Source organism: Scomber japonicus, chromosome 5 (assembly GCF_027409825.1).
Source record: "Scomber japonicus isolate fScoJap1 chromosome 5, fScoJap1.pri, whole genome shotgun sequence".
Lineage (NCBI taxonomy): Eukaryota > Metazoa > Chordata > Actinopteri > Scombriformes > Scombridae > Scomber > Scomber japonicus.
This window is the reverse complement of record NC_070582.1, coordinates 22817063-22837929: the sequence shown is the minus strand read 5'-3', so window position 1 is coordinate 22837929 and position 20867 is coordinate 22817063. Positions and strand designations below refer to the sequence as shown.

Below are 20867 nucleotides of genomic sequence, written 5' to 3'. Positions count from 1 at the left end.
AAATTAAAATTATAAATCCATGGTTGCTGCTGGATAAAACTATTCTTATAGACATTTTTTAGACTACCTCCTTTGATAAATGGACTATAAATGTGATGTCATTAATCAAGACTTACAAATTATTCAGAAGTAACTGCTATATCTTAGAACAAACATTTGCGAACACAAGTGTTATAAAAGGGTTTTTCATATTTTTGTTAAAATCAACAATTCCCCTGAAGAGACCATCATTGAAAGTGAACTTATCACACTAACAGGTTCTGTCTGGGATGCCCTGATGACTATACTAATATTATTAGTCATTACTGGTGATCAGATGGAGCCAAGTGTTGCATTGTTGCATTAGTAATGCATTCTGTATTTCTTTGTTATTTAATTAGTTTTTATTATGACATTGAAAATGTAATGTTGTGATGGTCCCAGTTGTGTGCTTTGTTTTCATTTAGTCTAATTTAGTCTTGTTTGTTTTTTTCACTTTCGCTGCCCACAAGACCGACTGAAGTATGCTGTTAAAAAGAAGCTGACTGCTACAGAGCTTTGTTCCCATTATTATTGTCACAGTTACCCTCACAATGGTATACAAAAAAAAGAAAGAACAGACCTTCAGGGCTGAATAATTCCAGATATTTCCTATATTACTCACATGGCCGTAGGCGGTTTAATAACAACTCACAGCTACAAACAACCTCAACTCTGGTGCCTGTCACAAAATGATGATGCAACCTGAAGCTGCACCATTCATTATTTAAAAACAACTAACCCCAACCCTAATCCTAACCCTTCATAAAATGATCTTCTTCAACTTTTCAAATTAGTTTTATTTCAAAAATGTACTGTTAACTCATCCTACAAAGATCCTGATGTTAAATATGTTTTTAATGTTATATACTTTCTTGATCCTGATGAAATAGATACCTCAATAAAATAAAGATTAATGTCTCATTTGACACTTAATTAGTTCAGTTAATAAAATGAGTGAAAACAGAGGGTTTACTCAGTGTGTGGTGTACAAAAGCCTTACCCTTCATCATAATTCACTTTACAGTGAAGAAGATGAGTGCTCTCTACTTTGTAACAGTTGAGGATGTGCTGTATGGGATGCAGAACTACATGGAAAAAACCCAGTGTTGACACCAAGCTTATTTGAGGGTCTAGTTATTGGGATATGTTGATGCAAATCAGCCTCTGAGCAGTTCATTATGACTTGGGTCACAACTGAGTCAGGGTTGGGTCAGACTCCTGATGCCTTGCTAATGAGGCATCTCTTTGCTTTGTTTTCATGCAAGACATCTCTTATAGCTTAAACAACAATGAGCCTGCACCTCTGCTTTTCTAAACATAATTACAGACTAAAGAAACCTCTTCTGTCATACATGTGAAAATGTGTCCTACCATAACTGAAGCAACACATTAGTTTCACAAGAACATACAGTGGATGTGATCCATGCCTCTGTGATAAGACAAGTTTCATGGTTTATGTTACTTGGTGTAGATATTCTTAGAATTTTTGGGTGACACATTGTTTGTGCTTTTGCTAGTTTGGCAGAAAAATCATTTACCTAGTCCCATATCAGTGTTTTTAATAACTGTACAGTCATCATTGAATGTTTAAGTAAACACAATATGTGGCTGTACAAGTCAGTACCTAGCGGCACTTTTTTAATGAAAATGTGGAGACTAAAAATGTTGGTAATAAATGTGCTGAGCTGAGACAAAATCTATTTTCAGAATGCCTTTTTCTTCCTTCCTAACCTTCTTTTTTCTCATGTGTATGTGTGTCCACCTGCGCCTTTTATTACAAATAAAAATAATGTTTGACCGTAAGCAGGAAGACTCACCTCAATTATGTGTTTTTTGTTGTTTTGTTTCTTTTACTCTGGATGGATTATAAGCATGTGACAAATATTATATATTACAGTCATTTCATTGCACAGGCTTGCTGTTACATGGCTGCAGTATGTGAGCTCAATATGCTTACAAAGCAGCAATCACTTTTCTGACTTGGCTCCAAAGCTGCTAGTCTCTCTTTTAAAAAAGTTGGAATCAAGGCTTTACTTCCAAAAGTGCTGGAGGCTGTAACTGTAGCTCTCTAGCAAACAGGATTAGATTTTTTGCTTTGCAGGAAGAGAAATAAACGCCAAAACAGCAAAAAGGGTCAAATCACAGTTCCAAACTCTCCCCTCAGGTACCAGTTTCAAGGTGCCGATAAAACAAACAGACACAAGTACTCATTTGTTCTATCAGCTATTACAGTAGCTTATTAAAGACACTTGCTATAGTAATACCATACTATAATGCACTTTACTTGATCCTGGACTACTGTCATGTCACATGTTTGATTACGTCTTCTTTAAATGTTTTATCATTCTTTGTGCTGTCTCTTGCTGTGCTGCTCGTAGCTTGCCAAACAACTCCCCTCTGGGATCATAATAAAGTTGAACTTGAACTTGATATTCAAATTATGTATTTTCACTCAAACCAAGCTGACGGGGGGAAATGGCTTTGGTTCAGTGTAGTCTATTTGTGTTTTTTGCTGTGTTAAATCGGCTTATATCATGATTTCATTCATGGCTGTCATATCCTGAGCACTAATTTACCACATCACAATACATTTCCTACATGACTATAGACTACTGTTAGCACTGCAGCAGCTATTGTTGGTAGTTGGTAGTTGGTAGTTGGCTGTGGTGCTCAAACAAAAGATGAATTGATTAGTCTTCTCTCATTGCTTTCCTTCTTTTCATACATACATTGTCAGTGAATGCTCAAATGTTTTTTTAACTGGTCGCAAGACAAAATATCTGTCAGCTCTGGCAATTTCATACTCATTTCTGACCATTTAACAATTAAGTAAAAAATCGGAACAATTATCAGTAGATTCATTAATTATAAACACAATTCTTAGTTCCAGCTGTGGTGCCATAGACACAGACTACACTACTGCAGTTCTGCTGAACTGCATAAAGAGGCAAGTGAATGATTGTAGTTCAATGTACCATCTGTAGATAGATACAACCACTAAGAGGCAGATAGACTCACTGTGATAGAGCAATGAGTTGGCAGGAGAATTCATGTATAATTCAGCTCTTCTCTGGACCCGGGAGGTGCTACACACAAAACAAATTACTGCAAGAGTTGGTGACTTGATGCTACTCTTCCTCCCAATAATAGTTTTGGTGACCATGGATTTAGCTCAAATCTCACTGTTATACACATACCTTACAGCTAAACCTGACTCACTTTGAATAGTTTGTAGCAACAGAAGATATATGTTTGCTTGGATAAGTGAATTGTTGCCACTCTATACCCACACAACCCTCTCCTGTGGCTGCACATCTCTAAATAACAATGCACATTACTCACCTCAGCAATAACTAACAGATGAGAACAAACAGGGCAACCATCAGCATTCAATTAGGCCCTTAATGAACTTGGCCCACCATGGATTCATTTTTCAGCTAGAAAGCAATTTGCACATCAGATACAAGCATTACTGCAGCCTCCCCCAGCCCTGCACACCATCACCAGGAAACACTCAAGAGTCCTTGCCTGGCTGTGTTGAGGTGACTTCAGTAAACCAAGTGACAAGTAGACCAAAGGGACATTTTAATTTGGGGCCTAAGAGCAGTATAAGCCTCCTTTTACTTTTTTTAAAATGAGAGATGAGGGAGAGGGTGAAGTGTTAATGTGGCTTGGTTGTGTTAATGTACACGTACGTTATGTATAAATTGTGGACTGTAACTGCACACTGGTGTGAAAAGCACTTTGGCATGAGAAACTAACTGTGACTGAGGGGCTGATATGTAGAAAGAGAGGGAATAGGGTACCCATCTGCTGTGTAGCCAGAGGACAAACACAGTTACACTTATGCTTCGTCAGCCAACACTCAGGATTTATTTATTGATACTACCTCTATCAGTATGAGAGGAAAATTCAATTTCTCTATATGAACGTAATGTATATACCGGTCTCTCCTTTAGTTTGAAAGATAGCTGTGTGCGGTGGCACCTGTTTACTATATTCATTTTACCATAATGATTATGCAGCAGGTGACACAACCATTGCCTTTGTGCTTGCTGTCAAATTGTTTGTAATTGTTTATTGACAAGACCAACAGCACCTGTTTTTACAAGGCTGCCCTTAGTTTTAGCACCAGACCACTGTGTTAAAAGTTTAAATGAATCAATCACTTCTTTCAACGTGCAGTCAACAGACCTTGTGATGTAATATTGTGTTCAACTTCACTCAAAATAATGGCCTCTGGATCTGAAGCAATTTTCATTGAGGAGGGAAATAAATGTGTATTTCTTTCGTTTCTGTAGCCAAGTTTCTATACTGTAGTTAGTTAAGACTGGCATTTAAGTTAAGTGACTTGCAGCTCTGTTTCAAATCAACTTCAGAATCCAGTGAATACAATAATAATTGGTCAAAAAATGCACATAGGTAAAAACGTGAAGGTTTACATAACTTTCTAGAGGCTGTAACTGAGATGGAAATATCCAATTCCCTTCTTTCTCAGAGGAATCACCTTACATCCAGAAGGTCATATTTGAGCAAATATTTGACATCTTAACAATGTCAGACTTAGGAGGTGTTTGAGACTGTATGTAAAGCAAACTGGATCTGAAACTGTATGGCTAAAACCTCCAAGCTTAAAACAAACATCACACTATATAAATTATGGCATGCACAAAGTCAGTCACAGCGGGATTCGGAAAAATTATAAACCTTTCTCCTGCAGTGACTGAAACATACCATGCTGATTGTGTAAGAAGTCAAAGAAGCATAATAAAGATATTTAGGAAGGAAGGAAAGTTTCCTCTCACCGGCACTCTGTGGGCTGCTCCAGCTACCAGGACCTCTGCAGCGGCCGCAGGACCAATCGCCTGCGACTCAACCTGCTCCAGAAGGCAAAGCTGGTGTGTAATGTTGGCCATCTCTTCTTGCAAGCGCTCAGTTTGGACAGTGATCTCTGCGATTTTCTCAGCAGCTGATGCTGTCAGAAACGCCTCTTTGAGGTCTACCAGGTGAAGGGTCCTCTTCTCCTCCAGACGCACCAATCTGCGGAGCTCATCAAACTGGACATTCACGTATTCCTCCAACTCCTCTGTAGACATCTAAGATATGTATAAATGAAGTAAGAAAGACAGAGAGGGAGAATGAATGGATGAGAAATTTTCAGTGGAGGAAGTCAAACAGTCACCAATGATATACATCAGTGTAGATATTAATAACTGAGATTAACACAAACATGCAAGTAAGTACCAAGGAAGTAATATGAGTAAAAATAGAGATTAGTTGATAATAAAATTGCAGAAGAAACACAAATTGAAGATCGGAAGCTTCCTTAATTCCCTATGACACTCAACTGACTATGCATACTTTAACATGTTAGTTTAATAAACTACACAATAACAAAGAGATATGCAGCATTCATTAATCATAAATGATTAAATTGCTCACATATATCGTTTGCCATTGTACAGATATGGAATAAAGATCTTTGCACCTTGCAGTGTCTCCTAACTGTAATCTTACTACAAAGATGATGCACTTCTACGAATATGTTGGAAATAAACTTGGACTAGAAAGAACAACAACATCTTTTACTTTGACATGTGAATATTAATTTACTGAGCCTGCTGGTCTTCATCATGCAGTAGCTAATTGATAGCATGAAGAAGATCCCCTGGAGGCAAACTCCATGCATCCCATCTGTAGATATAGACCTCAGAGGCTCCTTCTATCACAACAAGCCATCTGTTTGGCTTTCAAAGCAACTGAACTGCTCAATGAGATACCTTTTTAATCCATTTCCCTGTTTCCCCACAGATGATCTCTTTAGCTATGATTCATTACGTTAAAACATCTCAATAAACAGACGCCTCCCTAAAATCCTTCCCACTGAGATGGTCCCACCTCCAAAACAGCTGCTGTCAGAAGGTAAAACCCAAAGTCCCTTGTCATGATCTCTGCTCCTGAATATGTTATAATTGCTTAAATCTATTTGCATCAGCTGCTGAGTCTCTCCTCTCCCCATGAGCAGAACTTGATTTTTTAAAAATTTCTATCCATTTTATCTTATTGCCCCTTAGTCTCACTCTCTCCACTGAAACAGGGAACCTTTTTTCTTTACTGAGGTTGGCAGAGACACAACCCCCAGGGGTCCAAAGTTTTATCATGTATTTGCAATTTCTGAACAGGCAATCAGAGTCTCCAAATTGCCCATTAAACCAAGCACAAGACGAAACATTTTTAATTTAGTTTATTTGTATGAGTCGAGAAAAACATGCACATCACTCATTCTGAATCAGACACAGTGTTAGCTAACATTTAATTGGAACGCAAAGAGTCATTTTCTCATTTTGCTTCACCAAAATCAATGCCCCGAATGCACATCTGATGGATAAGAAACGAAAGAATACAATTGTGATGCACAAGCAAGTGTTTCATTACTTGTCCTTAAACACTTGCTTAGGAATGAAGTTCTTCTGTTTCATCACACAGTGCAATAGCAGGAACTGCTCAAACACAATAAATCCTACAAGATTGCAATATATGCTGAATAAATCTTACAGAAGACTCAATTTTAAACACGAGCGGTGAGCACTTGAAGGGGATCTATTATGCTCATTTCCAATTCACTTCAAAAAACTCCTTATTTATCTTACACTGGCCCTCTTTGCAGCCAGCTAAGCCAGGTTTCTGGAAGCCTGAAGAAAATCCCCTGGAGGCAAACTCCATGCATCCAGAGGGAAAGCCATATAAGAGTCGTGTTAAGTTGCTGCTGATGCAAACCCAACAGTAGCTACTTTACTGCTACAAACATGAAGTAAAATGAATTAATTGTGTTCCTCACTGAATTAACAGAAGTTCGTTTGCTCACTAAAAAATGAAAAAGTGATCCAAACAACAACATAGAATAGAAAGCTTTATTATCATTATATTTTACATATAATGAGATTACAGGTGCCACTCCATTTGTGTTTTAAAGACAAATAAAAACAACCAGATAAAAACAAGACACACAGGCAGCTAAAAAAGATGACATAGTATAAAAAGATGAGATACAGCTATAATGGCATAATGTGGAGGGTACTGCACTGAAATAAAATAAATAAGAATTCAATAGAATTAATAAAAGCAGTGGTCAAGCGTATGGCACAAGATTATTGTTTGTTTAGAGTTCTTAAAGCCCATGGAAAGAAACTGAGCGGCCAATAATCCTCTGGGTTTATGACCCTCTGCAGAGCCTTCCTGTCTGCAGCCGAGCTCCTAGCGTACCATGCCATAATGCAGTATGTGAGTGCGCTCTCAAACGAGGAGAGATAGAAGGTCACCAGCAGCTTCAGTTCTAGATGATTTTTGCTGAGAATTCACAGAAAATGTAGTCGCTGCTGAACCTTCTTTGTCACTGCCTTGCTGTTCATGGACCAAGTAAGGTCATCCGAGATGTGAAACACTCAAGTCTATGTTGACCTCCTTGGTTTTTGTGGTGTTCAACAACAAATTATTGACCGAGCATCACTCTGCCAGTTGCTGGATCTCCTCTCTGTAGTCAGTCTCGTCCCCATCGGTCATGAGCCCGGCCACAGTGGTGGTAGTGTCCGCAAACTTGATGAGGGTGTTGGAGGGATGGGAGAGGGGTACAGTCTTAAGTATACAATGCGTACAGGAATGGACTCAGCACACAGCCTTGAGGTGAGCCAGTTCTGAGTGTGAGGGAGGAGGAAAGATTGGAGCCAAGCTTCACTGATTATGGTCTTTTGGTAAGGAAGTTCTTAATCCATGCGCAGGTGGAAGGGCACATGAAGCATTCCTGTGGCTGAGAGGGCATCCTCAGGCCAAGTGTTGAAGTGTTTTGTGATGGGCTTGAATGTCCTCCTGACAGGGGTGTAGGCTGGTATGACATGCAGTGACAGATGGTCAGACTGGCTTACATGTGGCTGTGGCACTGCTGTATGCATGTTTGATGTTGCAATATACATGATCTATTATAATCTTCTCGCTGGTGGCACATTTCACGTATTGGGTGAAATTGGGAGGAACAGACTTTAAGCTTGCCTGATTGAAATCACCAGCTATTATGTATACCTTGTCAGGATGAGCCCTCTCCTGTTTGCTTATGGTGCTGTGAAGGTGGATGAGGGCTATGCTAATGCTAGCGTCTGGAGGTATGTAAGCAGCAGTGACAGTTACTACTGTTACCTCTCTTGGACAGTAGAATGGGTGGCAGATAACTGTCAGAGCTTCAAGATATGGAGAGCAGTGACTGTCTATAATTCAGCTCTGTGATCACCAGTCATTATTATGTATGTATGTATATGCACAAACCGCCTCCTTTGCTCTTACCAGAGTCTCTCCTCCAGTCCTGTCGGTGGGTAGAGCCTCCCAGTAACTGAATGGCAGCTCCAGGAATCGTACGATGAAGCCAGGTTTCGTCATAATCATCACACAGTCGGGTACAGAGTTCTCAGTAGCTATCCGCAGCTCCAGTTCATTCATCTTGTGTGCGATGGATCTGACATTGGCCAGAAAGAGGCTCAGGAACAGAGTTTTGTGTGGATGCTTCCTCAACCTGGTTAGCAGTCCTGCTCAGCACCCACACTTCTTTTCTCTCTCCCTATGACGTCATCTATGGCGCTTGTTGGAGCCGAAAAACAATCCGTTGAGACCCAAGTGATCTGGAGATATCACCTGGTATGTTGTACGTCTGCTGAAAGTAGCCTGTAACAGGAGAACTACTTTGTAGACTGATAGCAATGAACTCTCGACGGCTATACACAAGCTTTGCTTGGCAGAGTTTGCAGAAGAATGATCACGACAAATGCAACGAAACGCATACAAAAAAAGCACAAAACAGAGCTAAGAGCCCCTGCACAACCGCTCGCTGCCATACTAGACATCATGATATGGACATATTTGCAGCTCTTTGTTCAGCAGATTAATTGGAAATAATGCAGGGAGGAATAGTACAAGTACAAACAGCCACAGTCACGATTCGACTTTTTGCTTGTAAAGATTGATTCTCCATATGTTTACCTCATTATATGACACTTTGGCCATATTTAATATGAACATCCAACATTGAAACATTATGACTGAAAATAAGGAAGAGCATAATAGCTTCCTTTCAATACATTAAAAAGGCATGGCTTTCATTACTTCATATCGTGCCGAGACGATCTTCAACGTCTTGCTCTGCGTTTGCTCTGATTAAATATATCAACAAATTCAATATCTAGCCTCCTTTACATCTAAATAATCCTTTTAAACATATCTAAAAACTTAATTGGTATATTGTAAAATTCTGCCAAAAAACCTATAGTTTGTGAATGCATTTATATGCATTAACTAAATTGAATATATCTGTCAAATAATATTCATTAAATTATTTAGCTAACACTAGAAGTAATGCTTTCAATTGCTAATTCCAGGCCAGGCATAGTTTAATCATTCATCTATCATTATGAATACTGATGAAATATTACATTTTAGCCATTTCTTTTAGATGGCTAGTCTATCAATTACTTAAAGCAAGACTATGCACTGCAGCTACTGAAGCAAGAAATTATATAATCTTTTTCTTGCTACTGAAAAGTTGACTTCATAAACAATAAAAAGTAATTTGGTAACCAATGTCAGCAAACATTACACAGATATTGCTGTGCACCGACATTTCTCTCAGTCAGTTTTGCTCACTTTATGTGGTATGAGATCAAGTTTACAAATAAATTATTCACTACATTAATTGAATCATTAAAAGGAAATTGCATATTTTGTCCTTCTGTGGTCACAAGAAGTTTCAGAGAATATAAATGCAAAAGAAAAGAAAGCAGTGAGAATAAATAATATAGAACATTGCTTCTCAAGAGAAAAGCTCCAACATGGATGTGGCAGACAGCATTTTAACAGAAAACTTATCTTATCTATCATCAATCTGACACATTCCTGCACAACCTCTCCTAATCTCCAGGACCTCCATAAAAAGGTCCTTGTCCCCGTAGCCTCAGTGGCAGATGGGAGCCATGAACCCAGATCAGTGCCCTTTGTGTTTGTTGAGCCGGAGCCCTCTGCCCTTAGACCTTTTACTCAGTGGCAAAGTTTCTCTGAGAATTTGTCCTGCTAGCAAGCGAGAGAAGCATTCATGCGTGATAATCTTCATTTGCATTGCTGCAAGCTGAGGCCACAAAATGAGGCCTCAGGAGAGACAGCAGCACACTGCTTACAAGGGCAGAGATGGAGTAAGGAGGGGGGATGAAAGAGAGAGAGAGCAGGCAGAGGTAGGACATCAGGCTAGCAGATTAAGAAAGCAAATTTCTTTTTCAGGCAAAGTTAGGACATTAGGTAAGAAGATTAAGAGAAACAAAATCAGTGTTTTTATAAAATGTGTTGTATTAGAATGTTGCTTATCAGAGAAATTCAGGTATGATGGTAATGCAAGCAAATTAAAGACTAAAAAGGTCTAAGTCAGTCCAGACCCAGCCATGTCTTATTACAAAAGCGGTCAATTTGAAGTTCACCTTGATTTTTATTACTTTATGTGCAGTTTATGGGTGTTGTGAAAGGTGAACTGAAAGTTGAAATTCAGAGGGAAAAGGCTAGCCTGGCTAACACCAGACCCTACCTCAATCTCATGTGAGATTGGTTCACATGAGATTGAGGTTCCCTATCTCAGGCAAAAATGTTGTCTTGGTGGCCATGCTAACTTTCTGAGCGAAGTAGAATCTCGCTGGCATGAGAGCATGGGTTTACCCAGGCTAGAAAAAGGCTGCTTATGACTGAAAATATTTCTTCAGAAACAGAGACCCAGGATCTGTGGTTTACTAAAACTGGAAAACATCTTAGACATTCCACCAACACCTCACATGATAACAGTATAGCAAGATACTCAGACAGAAATTTACTTCACACACTAGTGTTCTTTGTGACTGGCCACGAAAAAGGTTGTGCTACTCATTAGTGGTAATGAAAATGCCGGAGAACAAGAACCAAAGCCTTTGGGAGGGAAAATAGATCAGTGTAGAAAAAAACTACAAAAACAATGTGTCGCATTGCTTTGGTGAGACATCAGGACACGCTTCGGTGAGACAAAACTAAAATAAACAGAAAATGCCTCACAACAAAATATCAAAGTAATCTTAGCTTTTAATCTTAACCTCTTTTGTAGGAAAACACATCTTAATTTCTAGTGAACTCCCAAAGCAGACACCAAATGTGTTTCTCTGAATAACTGGAGAATATGATGCCTAAGACTAGTTGATATAATGGTGCAGCAGTGGTGGACGAAGTACACAGACCACGTACTTGAGTAGAAGTTGAGATACCTAGTGTAAAATATTACTCCAGTAAAAGTGAAAGTGCTCCCTTTAAATGTCGACTTGAGTAAAAGTATAAAAGTACTTGGCTTCAAATGTACTTAAGTATCAAAAGTAAAAGTAATTTGGTGTAATGTAGTTCCAATGTCTTGGTATGTCCTTTATACACTCAATCAAGTCATTTAAGGTTAAAAAGCCCACTAACACCACCCTGAAAACAAAATGTTTTCCATTTGTGATATCTGGTATTGATATCTTTTGAAATTATCATAAGCACATCATACTAAATGGAAATCACCTGATTAGGAATTAATAGGGAGGGGGAAAACCACACTAGACACATATTTCTTTAACTTCCATGTGTTGGCAGGGCAGGCTACTGGACAGCGAAACTTTGTCAAATGAATGCTAATAGAGATATGGATGGAGGAGAAGGCAAGTTGGGACAAGTAGCCAGGTAGGGGGCCGGGCCAAAACTGCTCGACACACGATGTGTTCTGATTGGTACACTTGCGGTGCACGTTCATTTGGACCTGTCACAGCAGCTGGTCATGCATGCATGTTGTGGAAAGGAACATTGAAAGGAACGACAGGTTTTTGGAAAGTAGTTGAGTAAAAAGTAAGATTTTCCTCTTCCAAATGTAGTTGAGTCAAAGTATAAAGTCTCACAAAACAATGATACTCAAGTAAAGTACAGATCCGCTAAAAAGTTACTTAAGTACAGTAACGAATTACTTGTACTTCGTTACTGTCCACCACTGTGGTGCAGACAGAGTGATGACTTTGTGGATTGTAATATTTTCCCCAATTTGAGTGTTCCATACCTTCATTAATGTGATAATGATAAAGAAGAGAGAAGGGGGATTTTGGGAGCTCAAAGAGTTCAATTGGATAACTTTCTTCAATGTACTCGCTGTCAAATCAGAGCCACACCAGCTGCTTATTTAGAGGTCTGCTTTGTGTGATGCTTTTTAAAAAGGCCTAAAAAGCATTAATAGAACATTAGGAGTAAATGGATTTGAACTGTCCTTGCCCTCGGCAATAGTGGCCCTATTCCAAGAGAACACTAGTCTCTCTCGCTCACGCTCTATTTTATCTCTTACAGAAATTAGATTCTCCAATTTAGTCTCAAATGCAACACAGCAATCTGGGAAAACACCAGCTCTTCCACAGTAATATAAAGTGGGCAAGTACGAGAAGTTAAAATGGGGAAAGGAAAAATGAGATAGAAGGTCTTTGGTTTTATAACAGCAGGGTTTCAATATCCAGCACCTTTTTTATTGGTTTTGAGTGAAGCAATGTCAGCCAAACAACTTTCTGGGGAATGATACAGAGTAATTCAATTAAAATGCTGTGAGCAAAGATAGAACGGGAATGACAGACTTAAAGAGCAATGCGAGAAGGGGACAGGAGATGAAGACGAAAAGGGATGAGGTAGAGGAGGACAAGAAAAAAAGCAGGATGGATAAACCTAACAACAGTAGCCAAGTCTTTTCATGCCTCTCCTGTCTGTTCCTCAGCCTCAGCTCCCTAAGACAGCTTTAATGTGTCTGCTGCTCTTGTAGATTTTATGAGGCAGGGAAAATGGATGTAGCCACTGCACAGCCCACACACACACACACACGCACACACACACTTGTGGCTAGGCTGGTGTTGCCACGCTGGCTGCTTCCAGATATCGGACTCCCCTCTTTGTCGCTGCAGAGAGCGGCTACACAGGCAGCATGAGCGCCTGGACGACACCCTGCACATCGGAAAGTGAGTAAATAAAACATGAGTGGGGTAAATATGCTGACTACCTGCTGCCCTGGTCTTAAGCCATTACATGATTCACATATCGTTTCCAGCTCTCTCTGGCGAGAGAGATTCAGCTGACTTGCTGAATGACAGACAGTCATCCAGGCCCTCATGTAATGTTACGCCTGTGGTTGCTCATTAATATGTATGAACACTGATCATTGTTTTTTTTTTTGCATTATGTTCCATTCCCCTGTGGATGATGGAGATATGAGTTTTGAGAGATTCAAATTCCCCCCACCTGGGGCAAAGTACACAATTACACAAGCTACCGTATATTTAATAAGCAAACACTAGGTAAGGGTTAAAATGTTTGCATCCACTCCTCACCACCTCACTGACAGCCTCTCACATCTCAAGTCCTTAAGGACCTCAACACCATACAATTTCACCTGTTCCTACTTCGGTCTATCTTTTTGACTCTTTGCCTCAGTTCCTCTCTCTTTATCACACACACACGCACACACACGCACATGCACACGCACACACACACCAGGAGCAGTCACTCTGATGGTTGCCTGTCATGCATAATAAGAGACGCTGACATTTGAGAGTGCAGAGAGGACACGCTGACAAATCCACACAGTGTAATGCTCTCTAACACAGTGCCCTGTGAGTGAGCAGGTAAGTGGTTTTTCACCGAGCATGCCGCCCCTCTCCGGTGGAACAGCGGAAGACTTAATGTCCAGGAAGTCCTTAGGGCAGCGTTGATATTTCAGTATGATTATAGACATGAACTCGGCCAGGGTGCTAGCTGCCAACTAAAATGTTGCATCTCACAAGCTAGTCAAATTAACTTTCTACATTATGCCACTATGCTTAGGTAATACCTCTGCAGGTACTGGGCAATGCTATGTGCCTCTGCTCTGTGATGGGTTCAGACACAGATATATAGGCAGAGCATAAGGCATATCTGGGGCTGCAGGGGTGGCTGAGAGAGCAGATGCAGTTGCTGTCAATGGTAAATAATGGCTGAGACCAACTGTAATTGTACATCCGTGCTCCTGCCACTTACTGTTAGATGTCTCACAATGCAACGTGTAACAGTCTGTGGTCAGGTTTTATTTTCACCGGCAGAACATGTCCCCACTATGGCATCTGTAATGGAAATACAGCCACTGTTTTCAAGGTTGGCTTGTCATGAAAATTCAGCCTCAGCAGCTTTTGTTTAGGTTGATATCGAGAGAAAGGTGACAGGATGAAATGAGCACCCAGTGAAGGTTAACAGAAAGGTTTGAAATAAGGTTGTGATCATCGTTTCAGATTGTGACCCTTCTTTCACAAACTATGACTGACTGGGACAACCTGAGTGGCACAAACAAAGCAATGTCACTCCTCAGTAAAGGTGATAGATAGTGAGTGGTTGCTGCAGCACCTGTCACTTGGGCAATGTTGGTATTTTGAATGGGCAGGCCATACACTACAGGTTGGTACTATCTCAATACTGCAATCTCATGCCATAGCCAAATATAGCATGCTGGACCTTAAAAAAGAGGAAAGGGTTAGCTATATGATTAATATAGAAACTTTTGCAGACTAACATCATACAGTAAATTTAGCCTTTTAACCCTGACCAGCCCAATCAAACTTTCATGCTGATGTTACTCCAAGACTCATTTATACAGATATGTCTGATGCTGGTGAAGAGATATATAATTCTTGGAACTCAGACACCAACATCATTAGCTCCCATAAGGTTGTCCTTGTTATAATTTCTGTGGTTGCCATGGTCACACGGTGAGTTGTGATGACAAGTTGAAAACACTGAACCATCAACGCCTCTGATGGCAGCAGCAATTTGGAGAGTGCAGTCAGGAGGGCGGCAGTCGCCTTCTCTCGCTTTGCTGCTGTTGTTACATTTATATAGGAAACAATAGAGCCTGCTGCGGCAACTGCTCGTTGCTTGAGAGGATCTTAACTACCATAGACGCTGCTTTTGCACAAGGCAAAACTAATTAGTTGCTACGGCTCAGTACAAAACATAGGTCAACCGCACTGATATCAGTATAGAAGAATGTGTGAATACATTTACAGGTTGAAATAAAAATATAACAATCATGTAATAAACACTGATGTTATAAATGTGTTGATTCATCTCTATGGTCATTGTTGAAGGTTAACGATTAGTGCTGTATAAGACTGCATTAAAGCAAAAAGTTTATCTAATACCTTCTAATTTATTTTTATGCAAAGTGCAAGAAATATTTGAAACTCCATTCAATTTAACAGTGTGTAGAGTACGTCAATGTATCCTAGATTGAATACAAGGGTTTTTTTTGTCAACAAGGGAATTCGCTAAAGGGAATTCAGTGCTTAGAATTGCTTTCCATTTTATACATGATGATAATGCCTAAATCATAGTCACTTTGAAAACACAACCTCTGACTTAGTTTAGAAGTGCTGAGTCAAACAAGTGACATCAGCTGGAGCCTGAAAATGATACAACTCAGTAATCACACAATGATGCCATCACTCTTAAGCCTGAAGTAGAATTACATCTGCAGAAATAGGAACGATTTGTAATCTTGTGAATGGGGTGGTATGATAAATATATGGATTGAAATAGTAGGCTCTCATGTTTACTACCCAATGTCTTTATGACATAATCTCCTTCTAATCCCTTTTTATCTCACTGTAGACTCCTGTGTCTCAACCGTTGCAGTGTCTATACTGCTGCAGTGCTTACAGCTTTACCAACTGAATTAGAAATTAGTAATGGCTCTTTTTTTGCTCTATATCACTTGAAACCAGGTTCAGCCAAGGGTTTTTGTAGAAACCTTACAAAAACCTACACAACTCAAAAAATGCATTAATACCTATGCATAAACTAGGGTATTAAAGTCATGGCAAATAACTCTGTCTTCAAATGAAATTGCAAGCAATCTGGGCTAACTGACATATAAAATTGATTTAAAATACAGAATGGGATTCTGCAGTGCTGCAATGTTAATTTGTCAGGCTGATTTGAGATTGCCTGGCCTAATTATTTACACAGATATGACTATATTTTCATAATTGCAGACAAACCTTGATTCCATAGCAACAACCCTTAAAGCAACTGGTATGATTATAACTTCGTAAAAAATAATTTTATTTGGAGTAAGTGCACAGCGACCTATATTTATGTTATGTGTTCTATGCAGCCATTGTATTCACTATACTTGTTCAGCTTTGTCTATCAGGATTCGCTGAGATATGTCTCAGAAAAAAACATCAGCAAATTCAGTACAACCATATAATGAATAGCAATGCAATATAAAGACAGTGCATGCAAGGAGGTCAAATCCACCTTTTATTGCTGCAGTGAAATTCTCATTTCATTTGATAAGAGTTTGTTGGAGCCCATTACTAAATGAGAATAGTGCAAGAGCAAATCTTTTAGAGACTTCCTAAAATTGCCCTTATGACTCACTTTTGGCTTCGATTCAGTGTTCTACATGCAGGAGTTTGGACTCACCTCAGGGTTGGTCCACTTGGTCTTGATCTTCTCAGCCATCTGTTGTGTACAGCCCAGCAGATCATAACCCTGCCTGTTCTACAGGTGGAGCAGACAAACAAACAGTAAACAGAGAGTATATCAGCATATAAAATTAAAGCACATACACACATTAATAATGTCAAAACATTGTTATGATACTTTAAGAATATGTTTACACATTATCACTGCAATGAGGGACAAGCAAGGTACACTGTGGACAGGCCATAGTTTGACATATGACTGACATGTGACATTTTCTGAGTCCAGACCTTTGAATCTGTCCCAACCCACCTAGTTGAATTGTAACAAGTTGACAATTCTGTGACAAATGTTATGTGCTAAGGGAAATTATATCACTGCTCACAGAGATAAAGGATTAATTCACATGAATAAGCTGGCAAAGGAAGTAGGATAAAAGCTAGAGTTGGTTTGGAGTAAATAATGTGGCCGTGGGCTGTGTGTGTGTGTGTGTGTGTGTGTGTGTGTGTCTGTGTGTGTGTGACCCCTTTTGTCTGTCATCAATCCATATACTGCCCTGGTGTAAGAGCAAGTCTGTGAAGTGTGTCATGGCGTATAGCACTATGTGGTCTACTTTTGTTGTTCAGATGTATAACCTCAGGGCAAAGGACAACACACTGTTTCTACAAACAATAGTTGGCACATGATGAGGGTCATCACTACTATAGCTAAATGAATTGACTTTAAATGAGCATCTTGCTCTTCACAAATAAAACTCTTGACTGTTCAGAATACTAATCCAAAATTAAATCCTGGTTTCTGATCTTGTCACACCCCTATTAATTGGTCATCTGTGTTACAGCACAGCCTGGATGTTTTCAGTGTGCTGTTAACATCTGGCTCTAAATGGGACTGTAATCATCACAAACACTGTGCTCTACAGAGCTGAACCTGCTGAACTGATTGTGTTATTCTCAGAATCCAACATAACATTAGCTCATCTTACTGGACCAAATGTAATGCTGCACTGAACAACTGGTGACTCACTGGACCTACTAAAATTGCCAGAAGCAAAAACCATAATCTGTGCTAACAGCCAAATGAACAGAGGGATATATTCATAACATTTAATTTCCAACTCACAGTTTTCATAGGAATTATTTACATGACTGTATAGTATCAATCTATTAATGATGTTATGTGGGTGATCATGAGACATTGTTAGATTTAAAATATTACACAGAGCACTTACAGAGCCCTGGTGAGTTGACTTAAAGACGAGAGGGCCTACAGCTATTGGCATACTACTTAATACTGAATTAGAAATGCAAACCAGATATGCACCACTGTGAATACATTATGTTATACATTACCCAACTGTAGATATAGTAGAGTGTGTAAATACAGTATCGGACAAACAGTGAACCACAGAGTGAGTTGTATGCTATAAACCTGTCATGCTCTGAGTGTGTGATTCACCTTCTGCCAGACGTAGGCCTCATGCAGAGTGATAATTTCGTGCCCACGGTGCTCACCCTGTACAGCACACACCACGCAGATTATCTTCTCATCTGGTTTACAGTAGAGTGAGCCTTCCTGTCCGTGCTCCTTGCAGCGCAGTCTCTCTACTGTCACAGTGTCCCTCTTTCCAGCCTCTCCAGCAGCCATAGCCTCCTCCCCTGCCTCGGCACCCTCAGCTCCATCACCCAACTCAGCCTCCAGTGGCAAACCATTCTTGGCTCTCTCTCTTTCCTCAGCATCACCGCTCTCATCTGCGTCAGCCACTGCAAGTGCTGCTATGGCCTGGTTCACACCAATTCCAGCTCCCCTCTCCACCTCATTCTCATCCTCAGCTCCATCTGGAACTCTGGGGTCTCTGTTTGAGCCAAGACCATTAGCTTGTGTCCCTTCATGGTTATAAGGTGCAAGCGGGTGATGTGTGCTGCTGGCGTGTTTGTCAGCATGGAGAGGGCAGAAGGCGAAGCTGCAGGTGTGGCACACTTGTGTAGCCGGTTGGGCTTCATCGGGCTCACACGCATCACATGATCCATCCATCTGCGGCAGGTCCTCCTGTTTCAGCACCATGCCTCCTTCCTGGGGTTCCCCTTTGTAGTCCATGGTGGCTGCTGAAAATAATTCTGGGGATCAGAAGAGTACGTCTATTAGGAGACACACAGAGTAGGGGACAGGTTATTAATAGCTGTGACCTTCTGTGAAAGGTTCTCATGTTTGCACAGGGGAAAGTCCAAGATCCTCAGGACTAATCCCCTCTGATATGATATTCCCACAACTGATGATGTATGGATGGCGCCAAAGTCCACAGCAAACAACATCCGGAGCAACTCTATTACACAAAGACGCATCATTCTGCAGGGGCGATAAAGACCCCATCTGCAGTCCCTGAACTGTCTTTGTGTGCAAACACACTCGCTTTGTTTAATGACTCTCAAGCAGAGTGTGTGTACACCCGTACCCTCAGCATGTTCTCTCACCTCCCTCTGACACACAATGTCTTTTTACCCTCTCGCCCTGCTTTCAGCCCACTCTGCGGGAGTGAAGCCGAAAGACTGGAAGGGAGAGCCGCTGCATGCCTGTGCACAGAGCTCTGTTTGTGTACTCTTTCCCCACTGCTGACACACAAACAACCGGTTAGAAAAAAAGTGCTGTAATGCAGAGAAAACTCCCTCTCATCCCCTCTTTTACCACCCCTGCACTGCTATTTCTCTCTATCTGACTCACAAACACACAGAGACATTTTCTTCCTCATCCCATGGGGCTTAATAGTGTGTAGCTGACTGCAGTATGTACTTACTCGTCTTTGTCTTCCTCTTGCCCCTCTCTTTTGTTTTGTGTCTAGGCAGTGCTTTAAGATAATATGGAGTCAGTGGAAGTATTAGCTTAACGGCTAACTTCCTTAGCACAGTCGTGGTGCTTTTGAATCGATTACTGAGCTGTCGACTGATCCACTTTCACTTTACAGGAGAAGAGGAGACTCCAGCTAAGATCCGACAGCGTTTACTTCCTTATTTTCATCTGCTGCTGTATGTTTTTTTTCTCGACTTCCTGCTTGTAGTTTCCCGTGTGTGTATGTGTGTGTACACAAGCTGCGCAGATACGCAGAGGTTGAAACCCGTTTGACAACAATCACAAAGACAGAGTAGATGTCAAAAACCTGAGCTATGAGGAAGGAAGGGATTAAACAGCCGTAATGTTTAACTAAATCTTATGTCATTGCCTACTTGCTTTCAATTGTAGAGGCACAATGTTATAATTGTGTAACTATTTACTTACCCTACAACTACTCGGAGTGATTTATTCACGGTAATGATGCGTTCATGTGCTCCTCGGACGGTCTCCTCTCCCGAGTTGGGAAGTCGTTCTCCTAATTTTGGTGTGTTCATCAACTTGTGGAAACAACATTGACGCTACAAAAGGAGATGTGTTATGGTTGTTCGTAGCGTCCACGAGCAAGACAGTTGTTACTGCACCCGAAAACCACTATAATATTGCTTCACTTGTCTTGTTATCAGCGTAAATGCTAATAAATAACTCTTCTGACTAATCTAGGTCATTCTCAGTGGGCACTGGGCAGCGACTAACAGTTACAATACTAAACCTAACCACACTGCAAATAACATGTTAGCTTAAGCAAAACGTGATTAGCTAGTTCAAAATTTATCTTTTTTTTTTTTAAACTTTATAGTTCAAAGTTTATCACCATCAAATAAAACATTTACTTTCTTCAGTCGTATTTCTGCGTATGTGACGTCAACTTTCGGGAAAGTCGTGTACTGTACCGACTTGAGGGGGTGTTCACGTGAAATTTCCCAGTCGACGCCTTTTTCCAATTATTCAGACACCACCTGAATGCCACGTAATTATGTTTCTTTTTAGAGTGGCATTTCAAAACAAGAACTGCAGTGCAAGTTAGTTTAATACATATTTGAAAAATAAGCCTTCTGGCACATGATGGATATTATTCTGTATGTTATGCAGTTGGTTTGACATCCTGAGGTCGAAGGGTCAAGGTGCATAATAACTATTTATTTTAATTGTAACAAATTGACAAAACGATATATTTGAAAAATAAGCATTATGGCACATGAGGGATATTAGTCTGTATGTTATATTGCTACAGTTGGTTTCACATCCTTCACTCAAATGGTTGAAGGGCATAATAGGTTTGTATTTTGAATGTCAAATGAATGTTGAATATTAACCACTTAACACACGCCCCTGTTTTTTATGCTGTTAGCCTAAACGACATGCCCAAGTTGTGAGCAGCACAGATCCCACATAGTTTGAGACTCAGAGAT

At 40.2% G+C, this 20867-nt stretch overlaps 1 protein-coding gene across 3 annotated transcripts in view; it reads right to left on the bottom strand.

Annotated features, from left to right (window-relative positions):
- Positions 1–19895, bottom strand: part of trim44 (tripartite motif containing 44) — a 48693-nt gene extending 28798 nt beyond the window's left edge. The window contains exons 1-4 of one of the 3 annotated variants that reach the window (XM_053318567.1): positions 19843–19895; positions 18031–18689; positions 16573–16650; positions 4827–5117 (exon numbers count right to left, since the gene is read on the bottom strand). In XM_053318567.1, the coding sequence (XP_053174542.1) occupies positions 4827–5117; positions 16573–16650; positions 18031–18669 (1008 nt within the window). In that variant the 5' untranslated portion in view covers positions 18670–18689; positions 19843–19895. Of the gene's footprint in view, positions 1–4826; positions 5118–16572; positions 16651–18030; positions 18711–19363; positions 19598–19842 lie in introns of those variants that run through there. The other 2 variants (XM_053318566.1, XM_053318564.1) reach the window with 2 other exon arrangements.
- Positions 19896–20867: the final 972 nt, after the last annotated feature.